The sequence below is a fragment of the Cherax quadricarinatus genome, chromosome 17 (genome assembly GCF_038502225.1).
Source record: "Cherax quadricarinatus isolate ZL_2023a chromosome 17, ASM3850222v1, whole genome shotgun sequence".
NCBI classification, from domain to species: Eukaryota; Metazoa; Arthropoda; class Malacostraca; order Decapoda; family Parastacidae; genus Cherax; species Cherax quadricarinatus.
Window position 1 is genome coordinate 38245803 of NC_091308.1, and position 16954 is coordinate 38262756.

At 39.8% G+C, this 16954-nt stretch overlaps 1 protein-coding gene across 10 annotated transcripts in view; it reads left to right on the plus strand.

Moving 5' to 3' along the window:
* LOC128700890 (cytoplasmic tRNA 2-thiolation protein 1) overlaps positions 1-16954 on the plus strand; it is a 54337-nt gene that overhangs the window by 30658 nt on the left and 6725 nt on the right. For 9 of the 10 annotated variants that reach the window (XM_070085953.1, XM_053794370.2, XM_070085960.1 and 6 more), the window contains 3 exons: positions 1208-1326; positions 2171-2359; positions 3160-3364. In XM_070085953.1, coding sequence (XP_069942054.1) covers positions 1208-1326; positions 2171-2359; positions 3160-3364 — 513 coding nt within the window. Of the gene's footprint in view, positions 1-1207; positions 1327-2170; positions 2360-3159; positions 3365-6038; positions 9972-16954 lie in introns of those variants that run through there. The other variant, XM_070085958.1, reaches the window with a different exon arrangement.

The window sequence follows — 16954 nt, forward strand, 5'->3', positions numbered from 1 at the left end:
TATCATTCAGCACTTTCACCATCACTCATACATAATCACTGTCTTTGCAGAGATGCTCAGGTACGACAGTTTAGATATCCCTCCAAACTGCCAATATCCAAGAGCCCTCCTTTAAAGTGCAGGCATTGTACTTCCCATTTCCTGCTAACCGGTTTCCCTGAATCCCTTCACAAAATTTTACCCTCCTCACGCTCCAACAGCTCATCATGTCTCAAAAAACATTCATCTCCATTCACTCCTATCTAACACGCTCATGCATGCTTTCTGGAAGTCCAAGCCCCTCGCTGATAAAACCTCCTTTACCCCCTCCCTCCAACCTTTTCGAGGACGACCCCTACCCCGCCTTCCTTCGCTTACAGATTTATACGCTCTCCAAGTCATTCTACTTTGTTCCATTCTTTCTAAATGACCAAACCACCTCAGCAACTCCTCTTCAGCCCTCTGACTAATTTTTAGTAACTCCACACCTCCTCCTAATTTACACATTCCGAATTCTCTGCATAATATTTACACCGCTCATTGCCCTTAGACACTACATGTCCACTGCCTCCAGCTGCCTCCTTGCCATAGCATTTACAACCCAAGCTTCACACCCATATAAGAGTGTTGGTACCACTATACTTTCGTACATTCCCTTCTTTGTCTCCATGGATAATGTTTTTTGACCCCACAGACACCTCAATGCACCACTCACCTTTTTACCTTTATCAGTTCTGTGATTTACCTCATCTTTCATAAACCCCTCTGCTGACAAGTCAACTCTCAAATATCTGAAAACATTGACTTCCATACTCCCTCTCTCCAGTGAATGTGATATCCAATTTTTCTTTAGCTAAATTGTTTCATACCCTCAACACTTTACTCTTATCTATGTTCACTTTCAACTTTCTACCTTTACATATATTTAAATATTAATATTCTAGTCTTGAAAGAGGGTTGTTAGATCTCCATGTGAAATTTATCTTTGGGCATCAAAGGGACTGTGGAAAAAGATATTTATGCATGGTTCAGGATGTTTATTAGAGGAAATGTTTTGCCACTAGTGGCTTCTTCAGTCCTAATCAACTGTAGTGTAGGATACAGCTATGGTACTCACCATAAGAACTTTCACAGAAATGCTACCACATTTAAATCTCTGTATTTCGTACACTTGAACTACTCTTAGTAATATTTTTTTAGCTACAAAAATTCTGCCTTCTGTGTCCAGGTTACCGGGATGATAGCTTGGAGACAGTTAAGCGAAATGAACAACAGTATGAAATCCCTCTCAAGATAGTCTCTTATGAGGAGTTGTATGGATGGACAATGGACCGTATTGTAAAGAAGGTAGGATATTTATTTACATTTTTAGAGTGTTCATCTGATAAGAGAGACCTTTCGAATTGTGATGTCTGTATACTTCTGGCAGGACAGCTATTGAATGTGTTTCCTTTATGGGTCACCTTACCTTGACAACACCCTTCTGTCATAAAACTGGAGTCAAACAAATTTAACGGCTTTTTACCAATACCATTTATGGATGGGTGCCTGGATGTAGGTGAAATGCTCTTGATTTAAGGAATTAGAGCTACTCTTCTCCTCCTTGGATCATTCATGATTATATCCTGTTCTTAAGGCTGATACCATGACCTTGGTGTGTTCCCATGAATATAATATTCACCAGAAATCCCAGGGTACAATATTAGTTTCAATCTGGTAGTATTAAGTCACTAAAGTCCTACCAGTGTTTAGAAACTAGGAATCATTGTAGAACTATCTGTGTTCATTATGGAGGAGAGTAGATAGGTGTTTATACTACAATATCCTAGTTGTTTCTGCTATTCTGCCCTGAGACTGACAATGAGAGATCTGTGGGCACAACATGAGAGTTTCAGCTAACACATTGGAGGCACCAGAGTCTGTTATTGAATAACTTGAAAGTGCTTACTGAGCATGGAGGTAAATATTGAGTCTAGATATGTGTAGGTTGTATTCCAGGTGGGGTAACAGTCCTCTATTACATAAATACCATTAATAGTACCTTATGTCTCTATCTGTAACTCTTGTTTTTTCATATGCTTTTGCAAATAGGGAATCCAAATCAAAGGAAAGGATTTATATTTTTGAGAGGGGAAAGTATAATTAATACGTAATTTACATACTAGCTGTCACACATTTGGTTTCCCATCAGATTGGCCGAAAAAGTAATTGCACATTTTGTGGTGTGTTTAGAAGACAAGCATTGGACCGAGGAGCAAGTTTACTGAAGGTTGATAAAATTGTGACTGGACACAATGCTGATGATATTGCTGAGACAGTCTTAATGAATATTCTGCGAGGTGACATTGCCAGACTTCAACGGTGTACTGCAATAGTAACTGTGAGTGCTCTAGTTGCTCTGATTTATACATGGTTTAGTTCCTATAGAAAACATAACATTTTCAAAGCTTTCTTTCACTGATGCATTTATAAAGTCATTGCTTGAAAACCCAAGACATTTACTGAAATTATCAAATAAATCATCTTATTGGTAGATCACACCACTGCTATCACTCAGGCCTTTGGGAAAAATGGCATAGACGTTGATTACCTAACCTAAAAAAACCTAATTTTGTCTTTATAAGACTCTCTCCTATATGCACAATAGCTATGATATCAAAGATGGCATTTACACCAAACTTTGTGCAGTATTTGACAGATATGTTTTTAACACAGCTGTTTCTCATCAAGGTAGGGTAAACCACTCATTTTCTAGTTGTCTTTAAAGATCCACAGGAACATCAGAATTCATCCACAGCATGCCTGTTCATGTAACAAATATTATGTGGGTGACATAATCTAATGTGAGAATTCTAGAATAAAGATGTGCCTGCAGAAATCACAGCACCAGAAATGTGTCATCCATGTTATGCAGCTCACTGTCCAACATCATTAATTTACACCTTACCTCATATCATAATGCCCTGGGCCATCTATCATAAAGTTTTTTTAAAGTTTCCAGTGGCTGAAACATTTACTACTACATCCTCTTGCAAAAATTCCATTGATGTACCATTGATTTATATCTACATAAAGTGATGTTTTTGGAAGGTAAACTTTATGTGACAGTTCATTTTACAGAAATTGCATAGAAAAGATTGTCTTTAGGTGATTTACATACATACCAGTTAACTTTTCCAGGGTTCTGAAGGTGCAATCCCAAGATCCAAGCCATTTAAATATACATATGAGAAGGAGATTGTTATGTATGCATATTTTAAGAAGCTGGATTATTTCTCCACTGAATGCATTTATTCACCAAATGCTTATCGTGGGTATGCCAGAGCATTCCTGAAGGATTTGGAAAAGATTAGGCCAACTTCCATCATTGATATTATCCATTCAGGTGAGTTAAAATGTAGTTTTAATATTTTTGAGATTTTTCTCAAAACATCTTGGGATGAGTACTTATATGCATTTTTGGATGGGTTCTGACAGAATTTAAGCTCCATTTAAATTTCTTGTATGGAGTTCAGCCTCTCCTCACTTAGCGATGTACTCGTTACCGACGACTTGGACTTATGACGGGCTCTCTGACCAGTATGCATACCTAAATAATTTATATTAGAGCTAATTTCCTCTGTTCTGTTTATTACAGTATACAGTACACTACTGTATAAATATTTAAAAATATACTATAAATGTTATAAATGGTTCAAAGGTGACATTAAAACAATATCAAAGATGGTTGATGCAAACCCACTATCATTGTAGTATGCTCCTTGTGTAGTGATTAATTTATTTACCGACGTGGTCTTCATATACCGACGTGGTCTTAGGAATGGAGCTCCATCATTAAGTGAGGAAAGTCTGCATTTACGTATATCACTAACCCTTTCAGGGTCCAGAGGCCAAATCTCGGAGTGTCAGCCAGGGTCCAAGAATACATGTGACTTTGTCAATGGTCCAAGTCGGACCGAAACGTCGTCGTAAGCTTCTCTCTTTTATGTGCGGGTTATTTGTGTATCGTTCCAGTCACGGTATTGTGCCTTTTTTGTTATTCTGGGTCCAAGAATTTTCGAAAAAAAAAAATCCTACAAAATTAAAGATATTATTTTTCTATAGGTAATGAAACAAAATAAAAAATTCTGATGTGCCCTGGGTGGCGGCAACATCCACGACTTCCATAAAGTCGCATTTGTTTATTTTACTATTTTCTTTTCTTTTCTAATATTTTTTTCCAGTAATGTTGTGGCCTGTGAGACCAATATAATATATAATGTATATATGTACACTCATTGTATTCAACACAATACCTGCACTAAAGTTTTTATCACAATAATGTTTACCGAACTTGTTTACAACAATAAACATGCAAAAATATTGTATACAGCCTCTCCTCACTTAACGACGGAGTTCTGTTCCTGAGACCTTGTTGGTAAATGAATTCGTTGTTAAGTGAGGAGCATACTATAATTATATTGGGCTTGTGTCAACCATTTTTGATATCGTTTTAATGTCACCTCTGCAGCATTTATAACATTTCTTGTATACATATTTTTAAATGTTTATACAGTAGTGTACTGTATATTGAAATAAACAGAATAGAGGAAATCAACTCTAATATACATTATTTAGGTATGCATACTGGTCAGAGAGTTCGTCGTAATTCTGAGTCATCGGTAAACGAGTACGTTGCTAAGTGAGGAGAGGCTGTATTAGTAATGTTCTATTATATATTTACATATATACAGTCACTGGACATGTTCTAGAACTACTGCAGTCTGTGGAAATCTTTGAAACAAGGTGTCATGCACAGTGGTGTCCTTCATTCCTCTCACATAAACCGGGTGTCTTTGTGTCTTTGTGGTCATCGTTTTGTTTGTGCACAGACAACGCATCTCTTCTAAGCCCATTTCTTCTTAGTTGAAGGAAGCTGTATTAGGAAGTGATCACCTTCCCACCTCAAATGATTGGGTAATTGGTGATCAGTTCGTGGATGGTTTTGTATAGCAGGTGTTGTGACCTGGTACTTGATTATTATTTGTCTGATGACAGATAAACAAAATTCACCATATGGTGGTCTGTTGCCGGTCTTCATTTGATACATATTACAGTGGACCCCCGCATAACGATCACCTCCGAATGCGACCAATTATGTAAGTGTATTTATGTAAGTGCGTTTGTACGTGTATGTTTGGGGGTCTGAAATGGACTAATCTACTTCACAATATTCCTTATGGGAACAAATTCGGTCAGTACTGGCACCTGAACATACTTCTGGAGTGAAAAAATATCGTTAACCGGGGGTCCACTGTATATGCATTGGGCATTGAAATGTCCATGAGATGGAAGAAAAGTTTCATGTACTACTTGTAACTCTTACGAACACAATCAGCAAAGCCAATTTGCATGTCACATTTGTCAACCAAACACGTGTTTTGTGTATAGGCAATCACTGTTGCTGGTTTTAGAATACGTATGTTCATTCATCATTCTATTCAACTTGCCATTGTCTTTCATTTCATTAGGGTGAATGGATGTCAACAATGTGACATCTCGTTTGTCATGCCACTGTAATGCCATGATGTCATTGGCAGCAAACACCTGCATCTCACCACTATGAATGCCTGTGTTGAACCTGGGCATATGTTCACGATTAGAATTCACTGTGCCACACACGCCTGTCATGTTCACTAGCAAGAAATCACTGAGTAAGGGGCTTGTGTACCAGTTATCAGTATATAATGTATGGCCCTTACCAAGATATGGTGCTCTCATCATTTTCAATATGTCACCCGAGATACCCAACAACATCCTGGTATCTTTCAATGTTTTACTTCCCGTGTATACAGACATGTCCATTACCACGCCACTATCACAGTCACAGAGTACAAACAGTTTTATACCAAAGCATTTCCTCTTGCTAGGTATATACTGCTTGAACGACAGTTTACCTTTGAACAAAATCAAAGACTCGTCAATTACAAGATTCTTGAATGGATATAAGTACATGTTGAACTTTTGTTTCATATCCATAAAAACATTTCTAATCTTGTATAACCTGTCATTTCTTTCAGGCCTGGTTTTGTCAGAGAAGTGCAGCATATGTAACAGTAAGATAAATCTGTTCACTGGGATGATTGCACTGAGGGCCGGGGTAGAAATTAGCCCATCCATGGACCAATATGATTTTATATTATGCTTAAAGACATGAGACATGAGCATTATTGTTGCAAAAAACAGATGCATTTCAGGCACAGTTGTCTCCTTCCACTGGTGTAGTCTTGACTGTGGTGATATCATTGTACAGTGGACCCTCAACCAACGGCATTAATCCATTCCAGAGAGCTTGCCGTTAGTCGAATTTGCCATTGGTCGAATTAATTTTCCCTATAAGAAATAATGGAAATAGAATTAATCCATTCCTGACACCCCAAAGTATGATTTTTTTTTTTTTTTACATGAAATATACATTTTCCTATACCAAAATGAACGAGACATGCAAAATAAACAATAATTAAGTGCCACTTACCTTTATTGTGGAGTTGTTGATGAATGATAAGATGGTAGGAGGGAAGATAGCGGAGGTGTTTTATTGTTTGGAAGGGGGAATCCCCTTCCATAAATACTTCAGGTACCATGTCCTTTGGTGGGGTTACCTCCCTTCTTGGTTTTTTAATGCCACTAAAACCAGCTTGAGAGTCACTGGGCCCCTGTCACACAAAATATCTGTCTGGAGAGCTCTGTTTCTCACATACCCTTAGGATTTCCCTAAAATGGACACAAGAGTGTCATTGTACATGTTGCCAATTTGGCTTGCAACTTCTGTGACAGGCTAAAATTCATTGATAAATGCTTGCACCTTTTTAAACATCGAACACATTTCCCTAATCCTTGACGAAGTCATCTTCCTCTGTCTCTCTTCATCCTGCTCTGAAGAACATCCTGAGATGTGATCTGTTGCTGTTGCACCTGAAGTTCTTGCAGGTCTGCAGTGGTTAGTTCTTCCTTGTTGTTTTGCACCAACTCTTCTACATCCTCACCACAAACCTCCAACCCCAAGGACTTCCCCAATGACACATTAGCTTCCACTACTGACATAGCCTCCTGAGGGTTAGCCTCAAACCCTTCAAAATCCCTCTCTTCTACACATTCTGGCCACAGTTTCCTCCAATCAGAGTTCAAGGTCCTCTTAGTCACTCCCTCCCAAGCCTTACCTATATGGTTTACACAACTGAGGATATTGAAGTGATCTTTCCAAAACTCTCTTAGGGTCAGTTGAGTGTCTGAGGTCACTTCAAAGCACTTTTGAAAAATTGCTTTTGTGTAGAGTTTTTTGAAGTTTGAAATGACCTGCTAGTCCATGGGCTGGAGGAGAGGAGTTGTATTAGGAGGCAAAAAACTTCACCTTAATGAAACCAAACTCCCCTGCAATTTCCTCTTGCAAGTCGTGAGGATGAGCAGAAGCATTGTCCATTACCAGGAGGCACTTGAGTGACAATTTCTTTTCCTGGAGGTATTTTGTCACAGTGGGCCCAAACACACCATAAAACCAGTCCAAGAAAAATTCCCTAGTGACCCATGCCTTACTGTTTGATCTCCACAGTACACAAATTACCCTTGACGATATTGTTTTTCCTGAACACTCTGGGAGTCTTAGAGTGATACACCAATAGAGGCTTCACTTTGCAATCACCACTAGCATTACTACACAGAATTAATGTCAGCCTGTCTTTCATAGGCTTATGTCCTGGGAGTGCCTTTTCCTTCTGAGTAATGTAGGTCCTGTTTGTCATTTTCTTCCAGTACAGGCCTGTTTCGTCACAATTAAACACTTGTTCAGGTTTTAAGTTTTCAGTCTCTATGTATTCCTTAAAGTCCTTCATATATTTTTCAGCCGCTTTTTTGTCTGAACTGGCTGCCTCACCATGCCTTACCACACTGTGTATGCCACTATGAATCTTGAATCTCTCAAACCAGCCTTTGCTGGCCTTAAATTCATCAGCAGCAGCACTATTTTCAGGCATTTACTTAATGAGATCATCATGCAACTTCCTTTCCTTTTCACAAATTATAGACTGAGAAACACTATCTCCTGATAATTGTTTTTCATTTATCCATACCAATAACAGTCTCTCTGCTTCTTCAATTATTTGTGGTCTCCGTTTTGAAAACACACTTGAACCTTTCGCAACAACAGCTTACTTGATTGCCTTTCTGTTCACCAAGATAGTACTGATGGTTGAACGTGATTTGTTGTATTGCCTTTCCAACTCAGACATACGCACTCCGCTCTCGTATTTTTCAATTATCTCTTTCTTCATTTCCATCGTAATTCTCACCCTTTTAACACAGGCTTGGCACTAGGAGCTTTCTTGGGGCCCATGGTGGCTTATTTAGTGGTTACCAGCACTAAAAACACTGGAATAATCCAAAATATATGGCAGACACACATGGAATCAACCGCAACAACTTGTAAACAATGGCACACTGACTCTTGGAGTGGCTGGGCTCGCTCTGGCCACGCTCCCGGTGCATGGACATGTTCCAGACGAACGTCGTTGGTAGAGTTTTTCGCCGTTGTTAGAGATATTTTTTTTTTTATGTCAAAATGTGCCGTTAGAGGAATTTGCCGTTACTTAATGCCGTCGTTAGTTGAGGGTCCACTGTATTTGCCATTGTGTAATCAAAATACTTGTTACTCTCTCTGACAGTATTTTCCATCAAGGGCTGGTCAATGAATAAAGAATTCCAGTTCACTTGCAGTGTTTCCTAGGGAACAACATGGCAGGAGTCTATTTTGAGTGTTATCAAACTGATGGGGATTGGGAACAAAATTGGGATTTTGCTGCCAGTCCCAGATGCAGTTTGCTGGTGGGTACTTGACATCATAAACTGGTTGTGGTGGTAGTGCAGGTTGTGGTGTTGTGGGGCTGGATGACGATGCGCTTTGTCCTGGACCTGCTGAGTCAGTGGCTTGGGTTCGTGCCACTTGCTGCATGCCCGTGTCACCACCACCACCTACTGATGCATGTGGTCTATCCCTCCCAATTGTAGCCACATCATCGTCACTTTCACTGTCTATTCCAGGTATAGGGCCATGGGATGTACTCCATCTCCTTGGAATTGCACATGGTACACTACCCGAGTGCATGCGGCGGCATATATACTGATGCTTCACTGGTGAATGATTCCTCACTATCATTATGCAAATGGTCATCAGGAGCAATAAAATCAAAGTCCATGTCACTATCATCACCATGACTCAAATCTGAGGCCTGGCCATGCGAAAATATTAGTTTTCTTTTGCGACAAGGTACAACTGAATGTGACTGAGACAAACCAGTACCAGAGGTGGAACGTTGAGGGTCGTCAGGATTTTCGGCACTATTTTTGATATCTTGAGCATTGCTTTCAGTCACAGATTGATCAAAATCATAGAATTCCTCTTCAGATCCACTTCCATCAGTGTTGGAACTATTACTTGGGAACAGGAGAGTACCAATTCGTCAAGGAGTGAGAGCTTCCTTGCCGCGAGGCATGGTGAACAAAGCGTATTGAGATGGTGTTCCCACAATGCCATGCGGGTTCCCCTGGTCACAGACCGGGCCGCGGGGGCATTGACCCCCGGAACTCTCTCCAGGTAAACTCCAGGTAAACACTGACCACGCAGACCCATTCTCTTAGATGTAGGCCTACCAGCCTTCTCGTGCTAAATTTGAAGCCGCTAGAGTTTTGTTGTAGACCCTAGCTTCAAAGCTGTAGAACTACGGGACGGACCCTGAAAGGGTTAAGGGTATAGTCATACTGCTGCTGCTTCTCTTACATAAAGCAATGTGGTGCAAGAAAAATTATCCATAAATGAGTCGGTCTTTTTATTTCCATGTATTCTCAGCAGGCATAAAATGTGATTTATTGTGAAATTCTTTTTCTTTATAGTTATTCCACAGCATAATTGTAATATATGCTGTACAGTAATTAATATATTGATTAAAATGTGACTAATATCATTTGCATTCTTGGTTTCATCCTTCTTTAGTATATGAAATAAAATGTGCTAAATAGGAATGAGGTTGTCCCAGTTCTTTGAGTGAAGAAACCTACTTAGATGAAGAAAAGTGGGCAAAGAATGTTGAAAAACATGAATAGTAATAGAACTAAGAGATAGCATTGTTATAACACTGTTAGTGTTATGTATTACACCAGCAGTGGAGTTTCAGTGTAATTATGACTGAGAAGTGAGTCACAGGCAAATGGGTCTCTGTCATACTTCCTTTATCACTGATGATTTGTGGAAATAGTACTCTTGTACATGTGTATTGATTCCAGCAGACTTAGATATGGTCATCTCATGGAGGGGCATCATGTGTCATTACACCAGAGCAGTTGTGTAGTGATGACACAATAACATCTTTTGGTAGACTATCCTAATTATCAGAAAGCATATTAATTTTTTTTCAACCTTTCCTTCAACACCCTATATTGTTTATACTTTCTACCATTATTTCTTCTCTCCTTTTTTTGCCCTTGTGCTTACTGTCAATACGCACATGAGTTTAAGTCTATGAATATAATAACAGTACAGTATCCTTGATCATTAAGCTCAAACCTGCCTCTAGCCACTCTGTTCAGACTACGCATTATTAACTTCTTGAGGGTAGTATTGTAGTTCTATGGCTTTGAGCTCTGGGTCAATGCCATAGAACTACGTCATGAGCTCAGCTCACTCAGATAAGCTGTAAGGGGTAAATTTTGGCTTAGATATGAAAGAATGGGTCTGTGTGATGAGTGTGCACCATATAAAAAAAGTCCTGCCCCATGCAGTGCATGATGGGAAAAAACACTTACCTGGTTTTTGGTTTAAAATTGTGAATTTGCAGTGTATTTTCAGGTGGTTTTTATGGTTTTATTCTCAGTTTCTTGGTATCACTTGATAGAATTGAAGATATATTATTGAAATAGGATGATTTTGATGGGTTTCAGGACTGGAAGTACTTTGAAATTGGGCTCAAAGTAGCAGAAATATTCGATTTTTGCCAATATTCCAGAGTAAACAAATCATGTCACTTATCCAATACATGTCCAACTGTGTCTCATATGCATTCACAAATGCACTGACATTATTTATGCAGTTATTAAAGTAATGAAAAACAGTAAATCTTATTTTTTTTGTGTGAATAAAAATTGAAAATGGATAACAAGTGTAATATAACAGAGGCCTGGGAATATAGCTAATGAACAGAGGAAATGTTATTTTAGTGCCAGGAATAACTGCTTTGTTTATTCTGGACCTTATTTTGAAATTGTCATGCAGTAGAACCCCTGTATTCCCGGGGGATACGTTCCAAGGACTTTTTGTGGATACCGAAACCATGGATAGTAACAGACCATTTATTTAAGTCCTATACATACCTGTTATAAAGTTTAATTGAAAAATTATGCACAATAAGTGAAGAATTATCACTTTTTCACTGATGAGAAGCACTTCACGGCTGCTCTTAGGTTTTGAAGAACTGCCAGCTTTTCTACTTTTGCACTTTGGGGCCATTATTATGCAAAATTAAAAGGTATTTTTGAGCCACAGTAAACCATGGATACTGAATCAGTGGATACAAGGGGTTCTACTGTATTTTGAAATTTGTGTGAAATTGACCAGTTTCCAGTTTCTGATCACTTTGTTGGGTAGTTGATATCAAAATCAAAAGTTTATTTCTTTGTAGAGGTTGCAATGTGTGTTTACATTTCATAATTTGATTGGTACAAAGAAAGCTACTATCATGCCGAGGCATTTTGGTCTGCCTTAACCTAATACTTAAAGACTACTTAAGTCTAGACAGGTGAAGAGTGGTAGATTACAAATATTCAATATCTTACTCAATTATTAATATGAGGTAATAAAATTTATTATGCAGATATGCATTTTTAAGTTTGTAATAATGGCTTAATAGTTAAAGGATAATAAAATATTTGGGAGAATTACTTCAATTAAGGTTAGAGATTAGCATAGTGTGGGTATGGTTGTTATTGAGAGATGAGATGATTTTTAATTTTTTTTTTTTTTCAACAAGTCGGCTGTCTCCCACCGAGGCAAGGTCATCCAAAAAGAAAGAAAATCCCCAAAAAGAAAATACTTTCATCATCATTCAACACTTTCATCACACTCATACATAATCACTGTCTTTGCAGAGGCGCTCAGATACAACAGTTCAGAAGTCTCTCCAAGATAAGATAAGATAAGATAAGATTTTGTTCGGATTTTTAACCCCGGAGGGTTAGCCACCCAGGATAACCCAAGAAAGTCAGTGCGTCATCGAGGACTGTCTAACTTATTTCCATTGGGGTCCTTAATCTTGTCCCCCAGGATGCGACCCACACTAGTCGACTAACACCCAGGTACCTATTTGCTGCTAGGTGAACAGGACAATAGGTGTAAGGAAACGTGTCGGAATTTCCACCCGCCGGGAATCGAACCCGGGCCCTCAGTGTGTGAAGCGGGAGCTTTAGCCACCAGACCACTGTCAGTATCCCAAAACCCCTCCTTTAAAGTGCAGGCATTGTACTTCCCATTTCCAGGACTTAAGTCTGGCTAACTGGTTTCCCCAAATCCCTTCACAAAATATTATCCTGCTCACACTCAACAGCTCGTCAGGTCCCAAAAACTATTCGTCTCCATTCACTTCTATTTAACATGCTCGCACATGCTTGCTGGAAGTTTAAGCCTCTGACCCACAAAACCTCCTTTACCCCCTCTTTCCAACCTTTTTCAGGACAACCCCTACCCCGCCTTCCTTCCCCAAGGGCCACTGAGAGTAAGCCGTCCATAATGGTGGTGAAGGAGTTGGTTGAATGTTCACCAATCAACTCCTCCAATGTTGTAATAAAGTTGGTAGAATTACCGACAATATGTAAAGTAAAAGGACACAAGTGCAACTAATGTGACGTTTTATTGTGGCAACGTTTCGCTCTCCAGGAGCTTTATCATGAAATTCAGAGACGCCCAATTAGTGATCAAAGAAACTAATTTCCGCAGACGCAAGTGCCTCGAATCAGCACTGATCGCTGTTTCGAATGCAATTAAACAAAACAACGGCAGCTTCACCATCTCCGAAGTCTTAGCAAGAATCCTCCTGAAAACAGTAAACCCTGCCATCACATAGTCTCTCCTGTTATACTACACATAGCACATTACAGAGAGTGAACACTGAAACAAGCTGCCTCTTTCCAGTCTTTATTTGTCCAACCTATTTTTATGTTACCCAAGTAATAGCTTTTATATCCTTTTACTCATGTACGAATTAATTGCTCTACCATATTGTATTACTTTTGTCACTACTACTACTACTACTACTACCACTAGTGAACTCGAAATGGTATCTCACTAGTATTGCACCTCACTCTGAGCCTTTATATACTCTCTGTGTCCATGTATTGTTTGTAATGGCTTGATAAAGCTCCTGGAGAGTGAAACGTTGCCACAATAAAATGTCACATTAGTTCCTCCAATGTTGATAAATTAGGCACATGTGCAACTCTTGGGTATCTTTATTAAGGAAACGTATCCTCCAATGTTGTTTGGTAACGTATCTTTATTTCGAAACGTTTCGCCTACCCAGCTGCTGGTTCACCACCATTATGGACGGCTTACTCTCAGTGGCCCTTATATACCCAACAACAACACAACACAACACCTCTCGTGACATACGTAATGACTTATTTTATTCATTCTGGAGTATATTCCATGTTTCTATGTTATTAATATTGTTTATTATGTCATATTAGTTGAATTGTGATAGATAAATAAGCTGTAGAGTTGATATTACTGTCATATTCTCCAACAATAAACTTGCCATCCCTCCCTCACACAAACAAGTCTCCAATAAGAAAGGAGGAACACTGCAGTAGGCCTGTTGGCCCATACTAGGCAAGTCCTTTACAATCCTTCCCACTAAGAATATAACAATGGAAGAACACTGTAGGTCTACTGGCCCATACAAGGCAGGTCCTTATCAAAATGACCTCTACACAAGAATTTACTCCCGTACCCAATGACACAAATCAAACTCAGCTCCTCCCACTCATATATTTGTCTAATCTCTTCTTAAAAGCTACCCAAGGTCCTAGCCTCGATCACCCTACTGGTAAGTGTGATGTTAAATAAGAACATAAGAACTTAAGAAAGTAGGAACACTGCAACACCCCTGCTGGCCCATACTAGGCAGGTCCTTCACAAATCCAACCCACTAACAGAACAAATGCTACCCAAACAATAAGCTCAGGTGCAAGTCCGACTCAAATCCAACCCCTCTCACTCATGTACGTATTTATCCAGCCATAGCTTTTAGAACATAAGAAAGGAGGAACAGTGCAATAGGTCTGTTGGCCCATACTAGGCCGGTCCTTCACAAATCCAACCCACTAACAGCATAACTGCTATACCCAAGCAATAAGCTTTGATAAATTGCTGAATCACTAAAGAAGACACCCTCTACCACCATCACTACCACTTTCTAACACTATTACAATGCTACCACCTTAAGAATGTAAGAACGGAGGATCACTGCAGCAGGCCAGTTAGCCCATACAAGGCAGGTCCTTAACAATCCATCCCACTAACAAAACATTTGCCCACCCCAATTTTCAATGCTACTCAAGAAATAAGCTTTGATAACTATCCACTCATTTGCAAGTCCCACTCAAATCCAACCCCTCTCTCTCATATATTTATCCAACCTAAATTTGAAACTACCCAAAGTCCTAGCCTCAATAACATAAGACCCAGTATTACAACTACTATTACAACTATTACCACTATTACAACTGCTACAACCATCAACCACTATCACAACTGCTTCCACTCTACCACCACCACCTTCATATTTTTCCACAAACTTTTTCTTAAATTATATGTGTTTCTCACATTCTTTACCAAAGGGCTGGCACTAGAAGCTTTCCTTGGAGCCATGGTGACTTATTTAACAGTTGCAAACACTAAAACGAATGGAATAATATGAAATATATCGTATGAACTCGTGGGACCATCCTCATTCACTGATAAACAATGGCACACTGGCTGGGAAAGGAGTGTGAGGCGGCTCGGGGCTGTGTGTACCTGTTCCAGATGAACTACTACAGTGGACCCCCGCATACCGTTGGCATCACATAACGTTAAATCCGCATACTGATACATTTTATCGCTAAGATTTTGCCTCGCATACCGCTAAAAAATCCGCTCAACGCTATTCGTCCGAGACGCGTCTAATGTGCAGCCTGAGCCAGCCTCACTTGTTCCGCCGGTGGCGTTGTTTACCAGCCAGCCTCCGCGGTAACATCCAAGCATACAATCGGAACATTTCGTATTATTACAGTGTTTTTGGTGATTTTATCTGCAAAATAAGTGACCATGGGCCCCAAGAAAGCTTCTAGTGCCAACCCTACAGGAATAAGGGTGAGAATTACTATAGAGATGAAAAAAGAGATCATTGCTAAGTATGAAAGTGGAGTGCGTGTCTCCGAGCTGGCCAGGTTGTATAGTAAACCCCAATCAACCATCGCTACTATTGTGTCCAAAACGGCAATCAAGGAAGCTGTTCTTGCCAAAGGTTCAACTGTGTTTTCGAAACAGAGATCGCAAGTGATGGAAGATGTTGAGAGACTCTTATTGGTATGGATAAATGAAAAACAGATAGCAGGAGATAGCATCTCTCAAGTGATCATAAGTGAAAAGGCTAGGAAGTTGCATGAGGATTTAATTAAAAAAATGCCTGCAACTAGTGATGATGTGAGTGAATTTAAGGCCAGCAAAGGTTGGTTTGAGAGATTTAAGAAGCGTAGTGGCATACATAGTGTGATAAGACACGGTGAGGCTGCCAGTTCGGACCACAAAGCAGCTGAAAAATATGTGCAGGAATTCAAGGAGTACATAGACAGTGAAGGACTGAAACCTGAACAAGTGTTTAATTGTGATGAAACAGGCCTGTTTTGGAAGAAAATGCCAAGCAGGACCTACATTACTCAGGAGGAAAAGGCACTCCCAGGACATAAGCCTATGAAAGACAGGCTTACTCTGTTGATGTGTTCCAATGCTAGTGGTGATTGCAAAGTGAAGCCTTTATTAGTGTATCACTCAGAAACTCCCAGAGCGTTCAGGCAAAAGAATATCCTCAAGGCTAATTTGTGTGTGCTGTGGAGGGCAAACAGTAAGGCATGGGTCACTAGGGACTTTTTCTATGACTGGTTACACCATGCATTTGCCCCCAATGTGAAAGATTACCTAACTGAAAAGAAATTAGACCTTAAGTGCCTCCTGGTGTTAGACAGTGCCCCTGGTCATCCTACAGACGTGGCAGAGCGACTTTATGGGGACATGAGCTTCATTAAGGTGAAGTTTTTGCCTCCTAATACCACTCCTCTCCTGCAGCCCATGGACCAGCAGGTTATTGCAAACTTCAAAAAACTGTACACAAAAGCTCTGTTTGAAAGGTGCTTTGTAGTGACCTCAGAAACTCAATTGACTCTAAGAGAGTTTTGGAGAGATCACTTTAATATCCTCAATTGTGTAAACCTTATAGGTAAGGCTTGGGAGGGAGTGGCTAAGAGGACCTTGAACTCTGCTTGGAAGAAACTGTGGCCAGAATGTGTAGACCAAAGGGATTTTGAAAGGTTTGAGGCTAACCCTGGGAATCCTATGCCAGTTGAGGAATCCATTGTGGCACTGGGAAAGTCCTTGGGGTTGGAGGTTAGTGGGGATGATGTGGAAGAGTTGGTGGAGGAGGACAATGAAGAACTAACCACTGATGAGCTTCTAGATCAACTTCAACAGCAAGAGGCCAGACCTGAGGAAACTGGTTCGAAGGAGGGGAGAGAGAAATTGAAGAAGTTGCCTACTTCAAAGATTAAGGAAATGTGTGGAATGTGGCTTAAAGTGCAAACCTTTTTTGATGACAATCACCCTAACACAGCTTTTGCAAGCCATGCTGGTGACTATTACACTGAC